The sequence below is a fragment of the Anarrhichthys ocellatus genome, unplaced genomic scaffold (assembly GCF_004355925.1).
Source record: "Anarrhichthys ocellatus isolate YVR2014 unplaced genomic scaffold, GSC_Weel_1.0 scaffold7, whole genome shotgun sequence".
NCBI classification, from domain to species: domain Eukaryota; kingdom Metazoa; phylum Chordata; class Actinopteri; order Perciformes; family Anarhichadidae; genus Anarrhichthys; species Anarrhichthys ocellatus.
In genome coordinates, this window is record NW_022280037.1 from 4,068,955 (window position 1) to 4,081,710 (window position 12,756).

Genomic DNA, 12,756 nt, shown 5'->3' on the forward strand with positions numbered 1-12,756 from the left:
TATTGTTTTATTTCATAATTTCCTGGTTGCATTAAACATTTCATCTGTTGTTATTCACCTTATTAGTATTTCTTAATGTCCAATTTATTCATTAACTTCAGGGCTCCATACTCATTGTCCTTTAAAGTGTAATTTTACCTGCAGAGAGTTAAAAAGATTAAACAGCAGGTGTGTAATCACAGACCTTCAGTTCACTTTTTAGACTCTTTACAAGTGTACAAAATTAGCCAATATTTTGGTCAGCAACCAGGGTCCCTCTCATTTTGTACTTTTGCAGATCAAGTAGTAGTAGTAGTAGTAACAGCAGTAATAGTTATAGTAGTAGTAGGAGTAGTCGTAGTAACATCCTACATTTCTGAGCTGTCCTGATCTCATCCCGGGTCTTCACTCAGGCACAAGTACAGAATAAATTCGGCCAATTTCTTTCAGGTTCCGTTGCAGAAAATTTTTTTGCCATCTTTAAATCCCTTAATTTAAGTGTGGAAAAATGCAAGAAAACAAAAAAGGAAATAGGCAACCATTCACTTACTAAAGAGATTTGGTGTATCCAGCATTGCCATCGTACTAGGAATATGTTCTTCATGTACATACGCTGGCTGCTTTTATTTACTAAAATAGTATTTACAGTTTCTAGACATGGACATCATTTCAAACTCATTAGATACAAATATATATAATTTGTATCATTGCATACAAATAAATAGCAATAACAATTATTTGGACAGCACTAGGTAGAGGGAACGGATTTACTGGACGCTCATGAGACACCTGGAACACAAAGGATACCTTCCTGTGAGGTACAGAGGAAACAGTGTAATGTCAGAATCAGAGTTTCATCTATTGCATCATTCTTTCATTTATTAAGTATGTCAAATCTTAGAGAGAGTAAAGCACACCATTGTCACACATGAGGATGAAAACAAAAACCTCAAAAGGTTCAGTCCAATGGGGGGGGGGGGGACAAAAAAACAAAACAACAGAAGTGGCTGGTGACGATTGAGAAATGGTCCCAGGTGTTGATGTTTCTACTGTCTAAATGCTCAGTTGTGGTAAACGCGGTGATGATTGCAGAGTTTGCTTCTCAGACACTGATCTCAGTCCACCTCCATCTCTTTCGTGCCAGGCTTTGTCTGCTGGCTTCCCTTTGCGTCTCCCTTCCCTTCTGCTGCTTGCTTGGCTGCAGGACCATTATCAGCGTCACTGTTTTGGTCATTCACTTCAGGGGCCTCCTCCACCGTGGGTTTTTGCCTGTTGATCATTGGATTACATCTGTCCTCCAGTTCCTGGTGAGTAGGAAGCATAGAAATTGTTGGCAAAAGAACCTCACTGCTAATGAAATCAAAAATGAAATCTCAAATAGTCATTCACATACCTGTATTTTGGCAATGATGTCTGCTACTTTAACAACGGGGTCTTGAGTAATACCAAGTTTACTCTGTGCGTGCATCCTGCTGTTCATCCAAACCATGCTTTCATTCACACACCTCTCCACAGTGATCATTTCCTCTGCACTCAAATGCAGGTATCGCTCATCCTAGGGGAGAATTTGTGACAAGAAGATTACGAAAGTTACATCTACAAATCCCAAAATCTTTCAGTGGGTGTCACTGAAACCAAACCATAAAAAAGGCATTAATGTGACACAACAATTTTTAGAATGTATGTGCAGACCAGTGTGTTAAATATCACACAGGTAGAACACATTGCAATTTAAACCAACAAATTAAAGAAGACTGTTATTGTCTCGATGAGAAGGATTTACCTTCTGTTTATAGGAATCCACAAACTTCATGTAGAGTTGCAGTTTCTTTCCCAGCTCTTCAAAAGCTCTTGGCCTGTCCTCGTGCTCTCTGTGCCGATCCTGAATAGGTTGACCCAACCTCTAGAAAATAACAGAATTGACGTAAATGTTGACGGTGATTCTCGCTTTAACCTTAACTTTCATCTCTTCGCCTCAGTCAAGCTCAGTAGGTCGATAAAGCTTTTTTCTAGTAGTTAGTTAAAATTCCATATTGATATTGAAATAAATAAATAAAAACAAACCCTGAGTGCATCCAGCTTCTCCTCATAGACTTGTTTGGGTTGGTCCTCTCCGTCCTCATACAGCCAGTTCTCTGTGTCCTCCAGCATCAGGGTCAGCCGGTTACTGTGCTGGTATTGATGGCCAAACAGAATACCGATTTGAAGTAAATACAGAAGTAGAACACTTGCTCGGTACATCAGAAATATGTAAGAAAGCAGCACTCACATCCTCAGTGATATACTTTTCATAGATCCCACACAGTTTGTCCCGCAGATCGTACACATACTCCTCAACAGCATTTTTAGCGTCATTCTGCTCTTTCACCAATTTGTCCTGGATAATCATCTGATGCTGTGAGGGTGAAAAAACATAAACAATGTCACAGGACAGCAAAAAAAATAGCAGCAATACCCTCATATAATGCTATCTGACTCATAACATCATATATATTCATGTCAAAGTGGAGTTGAATGAACACCTCTAACATGGTCAAGAAAAAAATGACATTAATTGATTAATACTTTAATTGTAGTCTTAATGTTTCTGTCTTATAGATAATCAGACTGGCTGGATATTTAAAAAGCTAGCTGTCACTGCTGCTGGTCGAGAAATGATTTCAAGCCTTGCGCTCAGCATTAACGGAAAGGCTTATTGACACACACGTAAGCTGTCACCCTGGGAAACAATCCCAGACCACGGCAGGACGAGTACGGCACAGTTCGAGCACATATTGGGTTTAATTCCACTCCATCCATACTCTGCCGTAAACAGCAGTAAACAGCATTTCAATCAGGTCATGACTCGGCTTTTACAAAGGCCAGCAGGAACGCTCACCTCATAATCCAGAAAGTCGTTGAGGACATCACTGTCGAGCTGCCGAATGTTGTTGGCCACGATGGGCAGCTCGATACTCTTCACTTTGACTTTGGGTTTGCTTGCCCCTGCTGCTGGGTCCGGCTTATCCCCAGACGCCCCCTCCTAGAGTTGGGAAACCAGAAAACGCTTAAAATCTTCATTATCTCAATATAATATAAAAATGTCTGCAAATCCCTAAATTAAACTAAGTCCAGCTGACCTTACTGCTGGAACTGTTGTCATCACTCTGCTGGTCCCCCTGGCTTTGGCCTTCCTGGTCCACCTGCATTTTGGTCTGAGACACACATTCAGCTATTTTATCAAAGTCAGGTTATAATTAAAAAAGCAATATAAACAGTTACTGTACATTAGACAAATGTTTTTTTTTTCCTTGATTGCACTAAAGAACATGTGGTAAAAACATCTCACCTGGTCCTCTGCCCGGCCTTCATTCTGCACCATTGGCTCTGAGTCGACTTGCATGTCCTCTCCCTCCCCTTTCTGCTTCTCGATCAGAGAGGCGCTGGACACGCTGAAGATGCCATGGATGTTAACGCGCACTTTGACCTTCACTTTAGAGCTTTCTCCGTCTGGCTGGGGAGCCACATTCTGTACAGAGAAACATCCTGGTGGCAGATGGGAACAAAATGAGTAGTTTGTTAAAGAGCTTCAATTAAATGCCCTCAACATATTCCCTTCAGAGACGGATGTTGCAAACTGATATCCCACCTGAGAGTACCTTCCCTCCCACCACACACACATTTGTCTGGCTGGCTCATTAGGACCATGCAAATTGGCAGAGTGAGCAGAGTTACCTATCCTGTGGTCTGGGTAGGGGAGCTCTTGAGGGCAGCTGTAGAAGGCTTCGAGGTCAAAGGGCTCCTTCTTGTGAAAGGTGATGACTTTGGAAAATGGAGCCGCGTGGTTCTTACTGAACACCTCACACTCTCTGTGACAAAAAAATGCAGTAAGGTGAAAAAAAAAGCTCAGTCAGGTTGTTGAAACCCAGTCAGCAAATACTGCATCTTCAAACTAGCTGACCTGGCTTGATTTATCATTACATTACATTACAGTCATTTAGCAGACGCTTTTATCCAAAGCGACTTACAATTCAGAGTCTATCACATTTCTACACCGTAGGCACAGCTACGGGAGACATTTTGGGGTTAAGTGTCTTGCTCAAGGACACATCGACATGCGACTAGCGGAGCCGGAGCCGGGGTTCGATTTCTTTCCGATTGAAAGACGGCCCTGCTATCCACTTAGCCACAATCGCCCCATCACATAAAGAAAAGACTAAATAAAAAAGAGAAATATAATGGCTTGTTTTATGTATATTAGTACTGCCATGCATGGTTAGTTAAGATAAGGTCCAAATTTCCTTACCCCAATCCATCCTCTGTTGGTGTTTTCCAGCGAAGAGTGATGGGAAAGGGAACCACTTCGGTGATGGAGAATTCGCGCACCTTAAATGCTGGAGACAAAATTGCACACTACACCGAAACAAACCGCGCGCACACACACACCACACAATTAAATAATATGTGACGAGCTACTACAGAATATTTGTACCGTGCATCAAAACTAGAAAACGTTATCTGTCGGTGTGGAGAGACGAGTCACACCTGAAGTGCACAGCCTCTAGCGACGGCTTCGTCTGCATTGAGCGTGGTGCTGATGTCTTTGCCGAAAAACTTGGCGATTCTCTCTTTGACAGATGGGATTCTCGTGGCTCCTCCAACTATCTCCACTGCATAGATATCATCCCGACTCAGCTCTGCCCACAAAACACACACAGGACTGAGTAGATTTCTTACTGTATACAGTATATACACAAATTCAACCAAATTTGCGGCACATACTTGATTGTTCAAGAACTGCTTTCAGCGGCATCTCTACTCTCATCAGATATTGAGCACTCATGTCTTCAAACTGGCCCCTATAGGTTGCAAATGAAGAACAAACGTTATTTATAATGCCAGATTTCCACCGAAGAGATGCACAATTAAGGAGTAAAACTTGAAAGTTGTACCTGTTCATCCTGCCGGAAACATCAATGTCATTCATGAAGCACTCTATGTTCAGAGGCAGGTCGGAGCAGTTGGCGCTCATTAGCTTCTTCAGTTTCTCACAGTCCTGGTGCAGCCGCAGCAGAGCCCTGGGGTTCTCCCTCACATTTAGCTTGTACTTGCTCTTAAACTCCTCGCAGAAGTAATCTACCAGCGCCTCGTCAAAATTGCGCCCACCGAGGTACAGGTCAAACGCCGTGGCGAGGACCTGACGGAGCAGAATCGACACTGAGTTGGGTTTCAAAGCTGCAGGTGTAGGCGGGAATGGAGGTTGGGGAAAAAGGCGAAAGGTCTAACCTTGAGTTTGCCTTTGTTGAAGGCAGTGATGGAGACCTGGAAGGATGAATGTCCCATATCAACAAATACCACATTTCTTGGCCTCTCTTCCAGAGTAGGAAGGTCCTGCTTGTAGATCCCGTAGGCCAAAGCCACTGTGAATACAAAATACAAATGAAACATACAGACTTTTGTGTTTTTGCACCCATACAAAAAATTTCACTGTGATCAATTACGCCAAGAACACTGACCTGCAGTGGTATCATTAATGAGCCGTAAACAGTTCAGCCCTGCTATTTGAGATGCATCAAACACTGATCGCCTTTCAGCGTCCGTGAAGAAACTTGGGACCTGTAAAACAAAGCACAGCTCAATATGCGTCATTCAACCACTTTGTGAATTATGCTGATGGTCTTTTCTGTAATGTTTTCCTCACTCACAGAGATGACGCAGTCCACCACGGGCTTCTTCAGGGCGCTCTCTGACGTCTCCTTCAGCTTGGTGAGCAGCATCCCTGTGATCTGCTCGACTGTGAACACTTTGTCCTCGTCCAAATAACGCACCTGTAAACATCATACAGTTAGGACCTGCAAAGGGCAATCAAAGGCTAGAAGGTAAGGCATATTAAGCATCCAGCCAATGAGTCGTTTGTGGAGGTGAATTACAAAAAGCATCCCATTCACTTGTAAGCATCATGGTTGAATTTGAATAGCGAAGGGAAAAACAGTAATTCACCTTAATTCCAGTGTTTCCATTGGGCAGTTTATGTAAGCTGTAAGGCAGTTTGTGTTTTTCCGCTTGGATAAATGGGTCATCAAATGCTCTGCCGTGGAACTTTTTGAATCCATGGACTGTATTTTTGAAGTTTGTTGTCATCTGAAATAAGAAGACGCTCAGTACAAATGGCAGCTATTTTGTAAATGTGAATCGTAAAGATTACAAAACTCATAATCGACAAGACAACTTTAACAATGTATCCAATCATTTCAGTGTAATGTGGCATTTATTACAGAAATTAGACAAACTGACATGGATGATCTTACTTGACTCTTGGCTGCATTTCCAATCAAGCGGTTTTTGGAGGCCAAAGATACACAAGCCCTTGATGGGAGACAAGTGCATCAGCAAATTAGGTAGGCTACAGCAGAAATAACCCTGTTACCAGACGAGGCAGAACTCTAATTGACTGAATGTCGCAGACAGAATCAAATGTCGAGTGCTGAGAGATTTCAATTTAGGAAATTTCACAAGGGAGTCTGAGGAAGAACCACAAACTAGGGCAGTGAGACACAACAGTTCACCTTCAAAAGTAAGTAAGCTCAAAATATTACCTCCTCAACTCATATAACTCTTATTTCTTTGAGCAGACAAACTGCAAACCATTGTCTTTTACTGACAAAGATAAATGCGTCTAGTCATACAAGGTTTAGGGATCCTTTTCACGCTGGCCGACAGTGACAAGTCACTCCCTAGTTTCACCTTGCCACAGAATTATCCCCATTCACTTAAAGGTGCAATGCTCATCCTCCTTTTTCCAGCTGCAGCAAATGTACTCCAGTTGGCCTCGGAGTCAGAAACCTACATGGAAATGTCTTAGTATTGTAAGATTAGTTCATTCATTACTACATCTTCCATGAATAAAACGGTATACACAATTCATTCCATGTTAATTCTGGGCTGGTCTTTGTAGAGGATCTAGCTTTTTGGCAGGCCCTGATAGGCGCACTATGACCATTTCATATTAAAAACATGTTTATTTTTCCTTTACAGCATACAGCACAGACATATTAATAACATGCTATGTCATCTAGATAACACCCTGGGTTCTTTAAGTTACTCGTCTCAGTCAACTTTGAGGTGCACTGTGCTGGTTACCAGGAGACATGCCGGGGGTCATTTCAGAAAGCGGCCGACACACGCGACATTTTGACCTATAGGTTAACCTGCTGTGATGGTGAATAAACCAACAGCTAGAGGCCGCATCACAGCCACCACCACCCCGGCTGCCTGTACACCATCATCGCTCAGCCAGTGCGCCCCCAGTTTGCAATCATTGCGTAATAAACTGGCAGACAGACCACATTTTCACGGTGATGATGACTGTATATATTTATACTTACGGCGTGCATCTGTCACTGTACTCGTTGGCAATGGTTTCAATGCCACCGCTCCTGGCCACACCAATGTAACAATTTTGGTAACCCACATCGATCCCTACCACTGACATAATGAGCGTCTAAAATGTACTTCTTGTAAATGATCCTCCGCAACGACGCACTACAACAGTTGCATACAATGACGGTCTATTCCTAAACGACTTGTAATCAAGCGTGTCCTGTGCTCTGAAAAACTACGAGGAAGCTATCTGAAGGGAGTACTAACTGAATTACTAGCTGTTATGTAAGTAGAGCTGTTTATAGCGAACTCATTGAGAGTAATCCCAGGGAGCGGTGATGTCCAGACCGGATTCTCCCTCTCCTAGGCGGCCCCTCTCATCACCCAGCGGCTCTAACTCAGACTCTCGGATTCTCTCGAACCCGCCCCCACACGTCTGTGATTGGCTGCGTCAGACCCTAACCCTCGTGTGATTGGTGGACAAAGCAATCGATAACAGAAAAATCTAGAACTCCCTGGAAAGGGGGACCGTGGAATACGTCACGAGCGGTAGGGGCAGCAGGGGCATTACAGCGATGTTTGCCCTCAATTTAAACTGTCAAGTAGAGCGTCTCGGTCTAAATGTCGCGTGCTGTAGGACCGATGGTTGCACATTACGGTTATATCTGTGAGAAGTAGCGTTACATATATCTGGAGTTTGCAAGTTGTCTGTCTGAAAGGCTTCGGACAGAGAAACCCCCATACCGGTGACACAGGTGTGGTCAGGCCTAAAATGTAAAATATGTAGTAACTGTTGAATGGAAAGAATAAGCCAAATAAACCATCATCATCCTGGGTTGGTGCACTGCATCACTGAATATCTCTTTAACACGGGGTTCTCTGTGGATTCTTTAAATGCAGGAATATTTAATTCCATTATTTTCCTTGTATATTTTGCAGTGGTGTGAGAAGTACTTATATCCTTTTCTTAAATAAAAAAATTGTAATACCGCCTGCGTCAGGACTTTATTTCAATAATAGCACAGAAGTATTATTAGCAAAAAAATATTTAAAGTATGAAAAGCATAGGCTACTTGCCTCCTTGGAATGTATTACTTTACAATATATTATTAAATTAGTATTAACATTATTGTGGAACAAGCATTTTAATGGGAGTAAAGGTGGAGATAATAATTACTACTTTATATGCTGTTGGGTATAGTTGTATCTATAACAGCCTATTATGTTTGAAAAATTGAACAGAGGTTTGAATGAAAAATCCTATCTGCAAAGGAGCTGGTAACAATGACTGTTAGATAAGTGCAGTTGAGTTAAAAGAAGGCCACCATATCTCCCTCTGGAATGTAGTGGTGTAGAAGTAGAAAATAGCATAAAGAAAACTACTTAAAGTAAATATACCACAATCTCAAAATTGCCCATTTAATTGAGTACATTTCCACCAGTGACTCATTGAGTTTTATTTCTGCTATTGACTTTTAAAGATGCAACGTGTCAGAAAACAACTAACAGGGAAGAACTAACTTTAGTCATTTGGCTTTTTTAGATATTTTACATGGAGCCATGCAATAGATCTCTTAAAAGGAATTGCGACTTGTTTTGATTAATACCTTTCAGATATCTTCAAATGAAATGTATAATAGATAATTATGATGTCTTTAAATGTGCTGAATTAAAGGTAACTTTGAATCAGTGTGGGCCCTGGGAAGAATTATTGACCTCTTTGTGAAAGCTATTGAGGATCAGATTATATAATTTTATTTATGGTTAGTCAGAATTTAATTGAGATATCTGGAATTAAGGTGTCTGAGTCAGAATGTAATTACAGATATTTTAACTTTTACTACTCTTACTTTAGGTTTTGACTAATCATTGAATGCACTGTAAATATCTTTTATTTAAAATAATTTTATATATTTAAATAGATTTACCATAAACACATAATTGTATTGGTTGTGTGTCTGCTTCGATGTTATCCTCACTATAGCACTTGTCTTTGTTTCCTTGATGAGGACCAGGTAGACTGAACGTTCCCTCATGTTCGTACTGAGCCCGAGAACAGGAAGTGCTGGTTCAACAAGCTGAGCTAGCTAGCTAGTGTCAGTCAAGTGGGTTAGCTTGGCATTTAACTCAATAATCAAAATGGGGCTGTTCGGCAAATCACCCGACAAATCACCCAAAGAGCTGGTGAGTAGTTCCTGTTGAAGACCAGGCCTGTCTTTGAGTGCTGTGTCCGTAGTAAGACAACAACGACAGCGCCTTTTGCTAACCTTGCTAACGTTAGCTGTCAGTTTAACGCCCCATACTTCGTCCAATCTGTTGCTACTTCTTGCTAACTGATGTTAGTCTCGTTTTAAAAGAACTAACAGTCCCTGTAATAGTACCCAGTGTTACCCCGCAGTATGTGTACAGTCTTTAACGTTATACACTTGTTTGTATGGCTCAGTAAACGATTAGCCAATCTTATTTTGATTTGTGTAGCAAGAGCTAGCTAGTTAGCATACAGGCTAACACTCGTCTGCTGTCGGTGGCGTGAATGTAAACAAGTCCTAATTGTGTTTTCTTTAGCGTAGCTTTGATCTGTTACAATGTGACGCTAGCTGGTTGAACTTGTACATTGCTTTAGTCTAATATTACACGAAACGCCATGTTGAAGAGGGTAATACAAACGTACTTCAACTGGCAATATGAACGCAGTTTGTAAACAACAATGTATACTTTCAGGTGAATGAGTGGTCTCAAAAAATCAGGAAGGAATCGAGAGTGATTGACAGACAAATTCGAGGTAAGATGCAGTCAACATGTGACACTGAACTGTACTTTTTATAAAAGGATATTTTTATTGTGAAATGTCTGTTTACTTTTACGTTCATGTCGTTTCATGATTAGTCTATAATTTTAACTATCTGAAAATAAATGGAAGAGATAATCACATTATTTGTTTTGAAGCTAAATACGGGCAATTTGCTTTAAAACATCTTAAAACACATCGATTTGAACTGACAACAGCTGACTATCTCAATGTCAAATAGAATAGTATAAACGTATAGATGACTTTAAACATGAGGCAGTCACTCCTTAAGATGGTAAATTTGTGTTGTTGCATAATTTCATTATCCACTTCATGCAATGACCGAATTATATGTTATTAGTTTTTGTGGTGTACATAATGGTGTGCCCTTTCCTTTCAGATATTCAAAGGGAAGAAGAAAAAGTTAAAAGATCCATCAAAGATGCTGCCAAAAGGGGCCAGAGGGATGTGTGTGTGGTTCTCGCAAAGGAGATGATTCAGTCCAAACGAGCTGTCACCAAACTTTACGCTTCCAAAGCCCAAATGAACTCTGTGCAACTCAGCATGAAGAATCAGCTTGGTAAGTTTGGGAGTACATCATCTGAGTGATTGGACAGGGGAATATTTAAAGTTTCATCATGGATCTTAATGTTATCCTCTGCACTGTCAGTGAAGGGTGTATTTTGTATATTTGTAGCTCTAGTGCGTGTAGCCGGGTCCCTGCAGAAGAGCACGGAGGTGATGAAAGCGATGCAGAACCTTGTCAAAATCCCAGAGATCCAGGCCACCATGAGGGAACTATCAAAGGAGATGATGAAGGTCAGCAGCAGTGTCCGACACGAATAGATACAATTTACTTATAATCAAGTGAATGGAACGCTGTGGCTTAATCAGACCACCATCTGCCATTGCTTCTTTAGAAGAAAAAGTAGCTAAGCCATGGCATTGTGTGTACATATTCATCTTTCAGGCTGGCATCATTGAGGAAATGCTGGAAGACACATTTGAGAGCATGGAAGATGGAGAGGAGATGGAGGAAGCAGCAGAGGAGGAAGTTGACAAGATCCTCTTTGAGATCACAGCAGGTGAAGACATTTGTTCAACTAAATCCTCACAATAGATTGTTACATTCCTGTTTTGGTAAAGGTTTTGGTGTCTAGATTTTCTAAGGATTTAGGTCTGAATAATACTGAATGCTCTGTTTATTTCCTTTGTTAGGTGCCCTTGGCAAAGCGCCAAGCAAAGTCACAGACGCCCTGCCTGAATTACAGCCTGCTGTAGCTGCTGCAGCTTCAGAGGATGAGTCAGAAGAGGACATTGAAGCAATGCAGTCAAGATTGGCAGCTCTGAGGAGCTAAGGTGAACTGCCACGGTTCTGTCAAAGTCGGTTTACTCACTCCGATAAGGACAGAGACAATTCTGGTGCTGGGTCTACAGTGCTAAGCATCCTCCAAGCTTCATGTCATAATTAGTATTTCACATAATCATTTGGGGTTAACTTTGTGCGATGACAGTTAATGTCTTCAAAACGTTTTTTTATAGAACAATGTGTTTTTGCTTTTTGTCTTGTTATTATCAGGGGTAACCCTCGGTAAGTCTTTATTATCCAAAGTCAAACAGAAGGTTTTTGAAAGTGTATATAATGTAAGTATGAAAAGCCTGCTGTGCCTATAGTGGTTCATCATATCTTCTGTCCTAAGTTATGGAATGGTGATGGACGTATGTATGATCCAAACAAGCGATTAAATAACCACCCTGCACTTAAATCACACCCTTGATCACTACTCGGCAGTTGTTCTGATCTGTTTCGGATACATTTTGTAAGAAACAGCTGTTCTGTTTACTGGTAACTAGCCTACATTATCTGAGTCACTAGAGATGGTGGGTGGATTTCTCCTTTGATAGTCTGTGCAGTCAATATGTATCTATTCTATATGTGGTCATACACGTTAAGTGAAATCATCAGAAAAATGCACGCATACCACCCGAACCGATTTTCTTTGCATTAACATTTAGCTCGGTAAATGTTTGACTTTGTGTCACAATTGAGTTCCTTCTCAGCCGGACGATGCAGAGGAAGTTGAAGGGTTGGTTAGTGCAGGACCTATGTATTGTGGAAGTATTGTGTGTATCATTTTTCTATGTGAATTGGGGAAAAATAAGGAAATAAACTTTTAAGATCCAAGGTTGCCAATAAGCAAACTGTATTACACATGTTTCTGCTTTTAGCAATTACTTACCGTACGTTTAGCCCTTCAATGTCAAAATATACACGAAATGTTTGTGCTGAATCTAATCAGAGGCTTTTGGGAAATCTGAACCTGCTGGCTCGCAAAAGCCCACTCAACTGGTGAGAAACTGAACTGCAAGGAAAATCTAAATCTCTTGACACAAAAACCTGTCCCGCAACTAAAACTGCTCGATGTTCAGCGATAGTCTAGCAATAACCTAACTGCTGGAAGTATGAAACTATGTCAAATAATTAATCTTTACATTTAACCGGACAATGGCAGTAATATTACATTGATATGTGGAGTATTTTTTAAGAAGGGCAGGAAATGTAAAGCATTTCTGGTACCCTTATTTTTAAGCCATTTCTTGCCTTCAGAAAGGACAAAAGGATTATATTT

General features: G+C 41.1%; 2 protein-coding genes across 2 annotated transcripts; one reads left to right on the plus strand and one right to left on the minus strand.

The window, feature by feature from the left end:
- Positions 1-979: 979 nt before the first annotated feature.
- On the minus strand, positions 980-7,722 carry hspa4l (heat shock protein 4 like). Its single transcript, XM_031847131.1, has 19 exons — positions 7,344-7,722; positions 6,267-6,324; positions 5,959-6,099; positions 5,664-5,786; positions 5,475-5,574; positions 5,245-5,378; positions 4,911-5,155; positions 4,741-4,817; positions 4,504-4,655; positions 4,265-4,371; positions 3,694-3,827; positions 3,308-3,504; positions 3,099-3,173; positions 2,858-3,001; positions 2,249-2,374; positions 2,044-2,151; positions 1,763-1,882; positions 1,373-1,534; positions 980-1,283 (listed from the first exon to the last, which is right to left on the minus strand). The coding sequence occupies exons 1-19, from the start codon at positions 7,448-7,450 to the stop codon at positions 1,095-1,097; spliced, it is 2,499 nt and encodes an 832-aa protein (XP_031702991.1). The 5' UTR covers positions 7,451-7,722; the 3' UTR covers positions 980-1,094.
- Positions 7,723-9,354: 1,632 nt separating this feature from the next.
- Positions 9,355-12,319, plus strand: chmp3 (charged multivesicular body protein 3). The gene is made up of 6 exons (XM_031847694.1): positions 9,355-9,522; positions 10,060-10,120; positions 10,527-10,706; positions 10,824-10,945; positions 11,097-11,211; positions 11,345-12,319. The coding sequence occupies exons 1-6, from the start codon at positions 9,478-9,480 to the stop codon at positions 11,482-11,484; spliced, it is 663 nt and encodes a 220-aa protein (XP_031703554.1). The 5' UTR covers positions 9,355-9,477; the 3' UTR covers positions 11,485-12,319.
- Positions 12,320-12,756: the final 437 nt, after the last annotated feature.

What these genes read in the sequence shown, in the direction of transcription:
- chmp3 (XM_031847694.1), top strand. Translation starts at nt 9,478, where the DNA reads ATGGGGCTGTTCGGCAAATCACCCGACAAATCACCCAAAGAGCTG. An exon ending in CAGCATGAAGAATCAGCTTG is followed by an intron (nt 10,707 to 10,823) that starts GTAAGTTTGGGA and finishes GTATATTTGTAG; the next exon opens with CTCTAGTGCGTGTAGCCGGG. An exon ending in TATCAAAGGAGATGATGAAG is followed by an intron (nt 10,946 to 11,096) that starts GTCAGCAGCAGT and finishes TTCATCTTTCAG; the next exon opens with GCTGGCATCATTGAGGAAAT.
- hspa4l (XM_031847131.1), bottom strand. Translation starts at nt 7,450, where the DNA reads ATGTCAGTGGTAGGGATCGATGTGGGTTACCAAAATTGTTACATTGGT. An exon ending in CTACCCAGACCACAGGATAG is followed by an intron (nt 3,505 to 3,693) that starts GTAACTCTGCTC and finishes ATCTGCCACCAG; the next exon opens with GATGTTTCTCTGTACAGAAT. An exon ending in AAGGCCGGGCAGAGGACCAG is followed by an intron (nt 3,174 to 3,307) that starts GTGAGATGTTTT and finishes TGTGTGTCTCAG; the next exon opens with ACCAAAATGCAGGTGGACCA.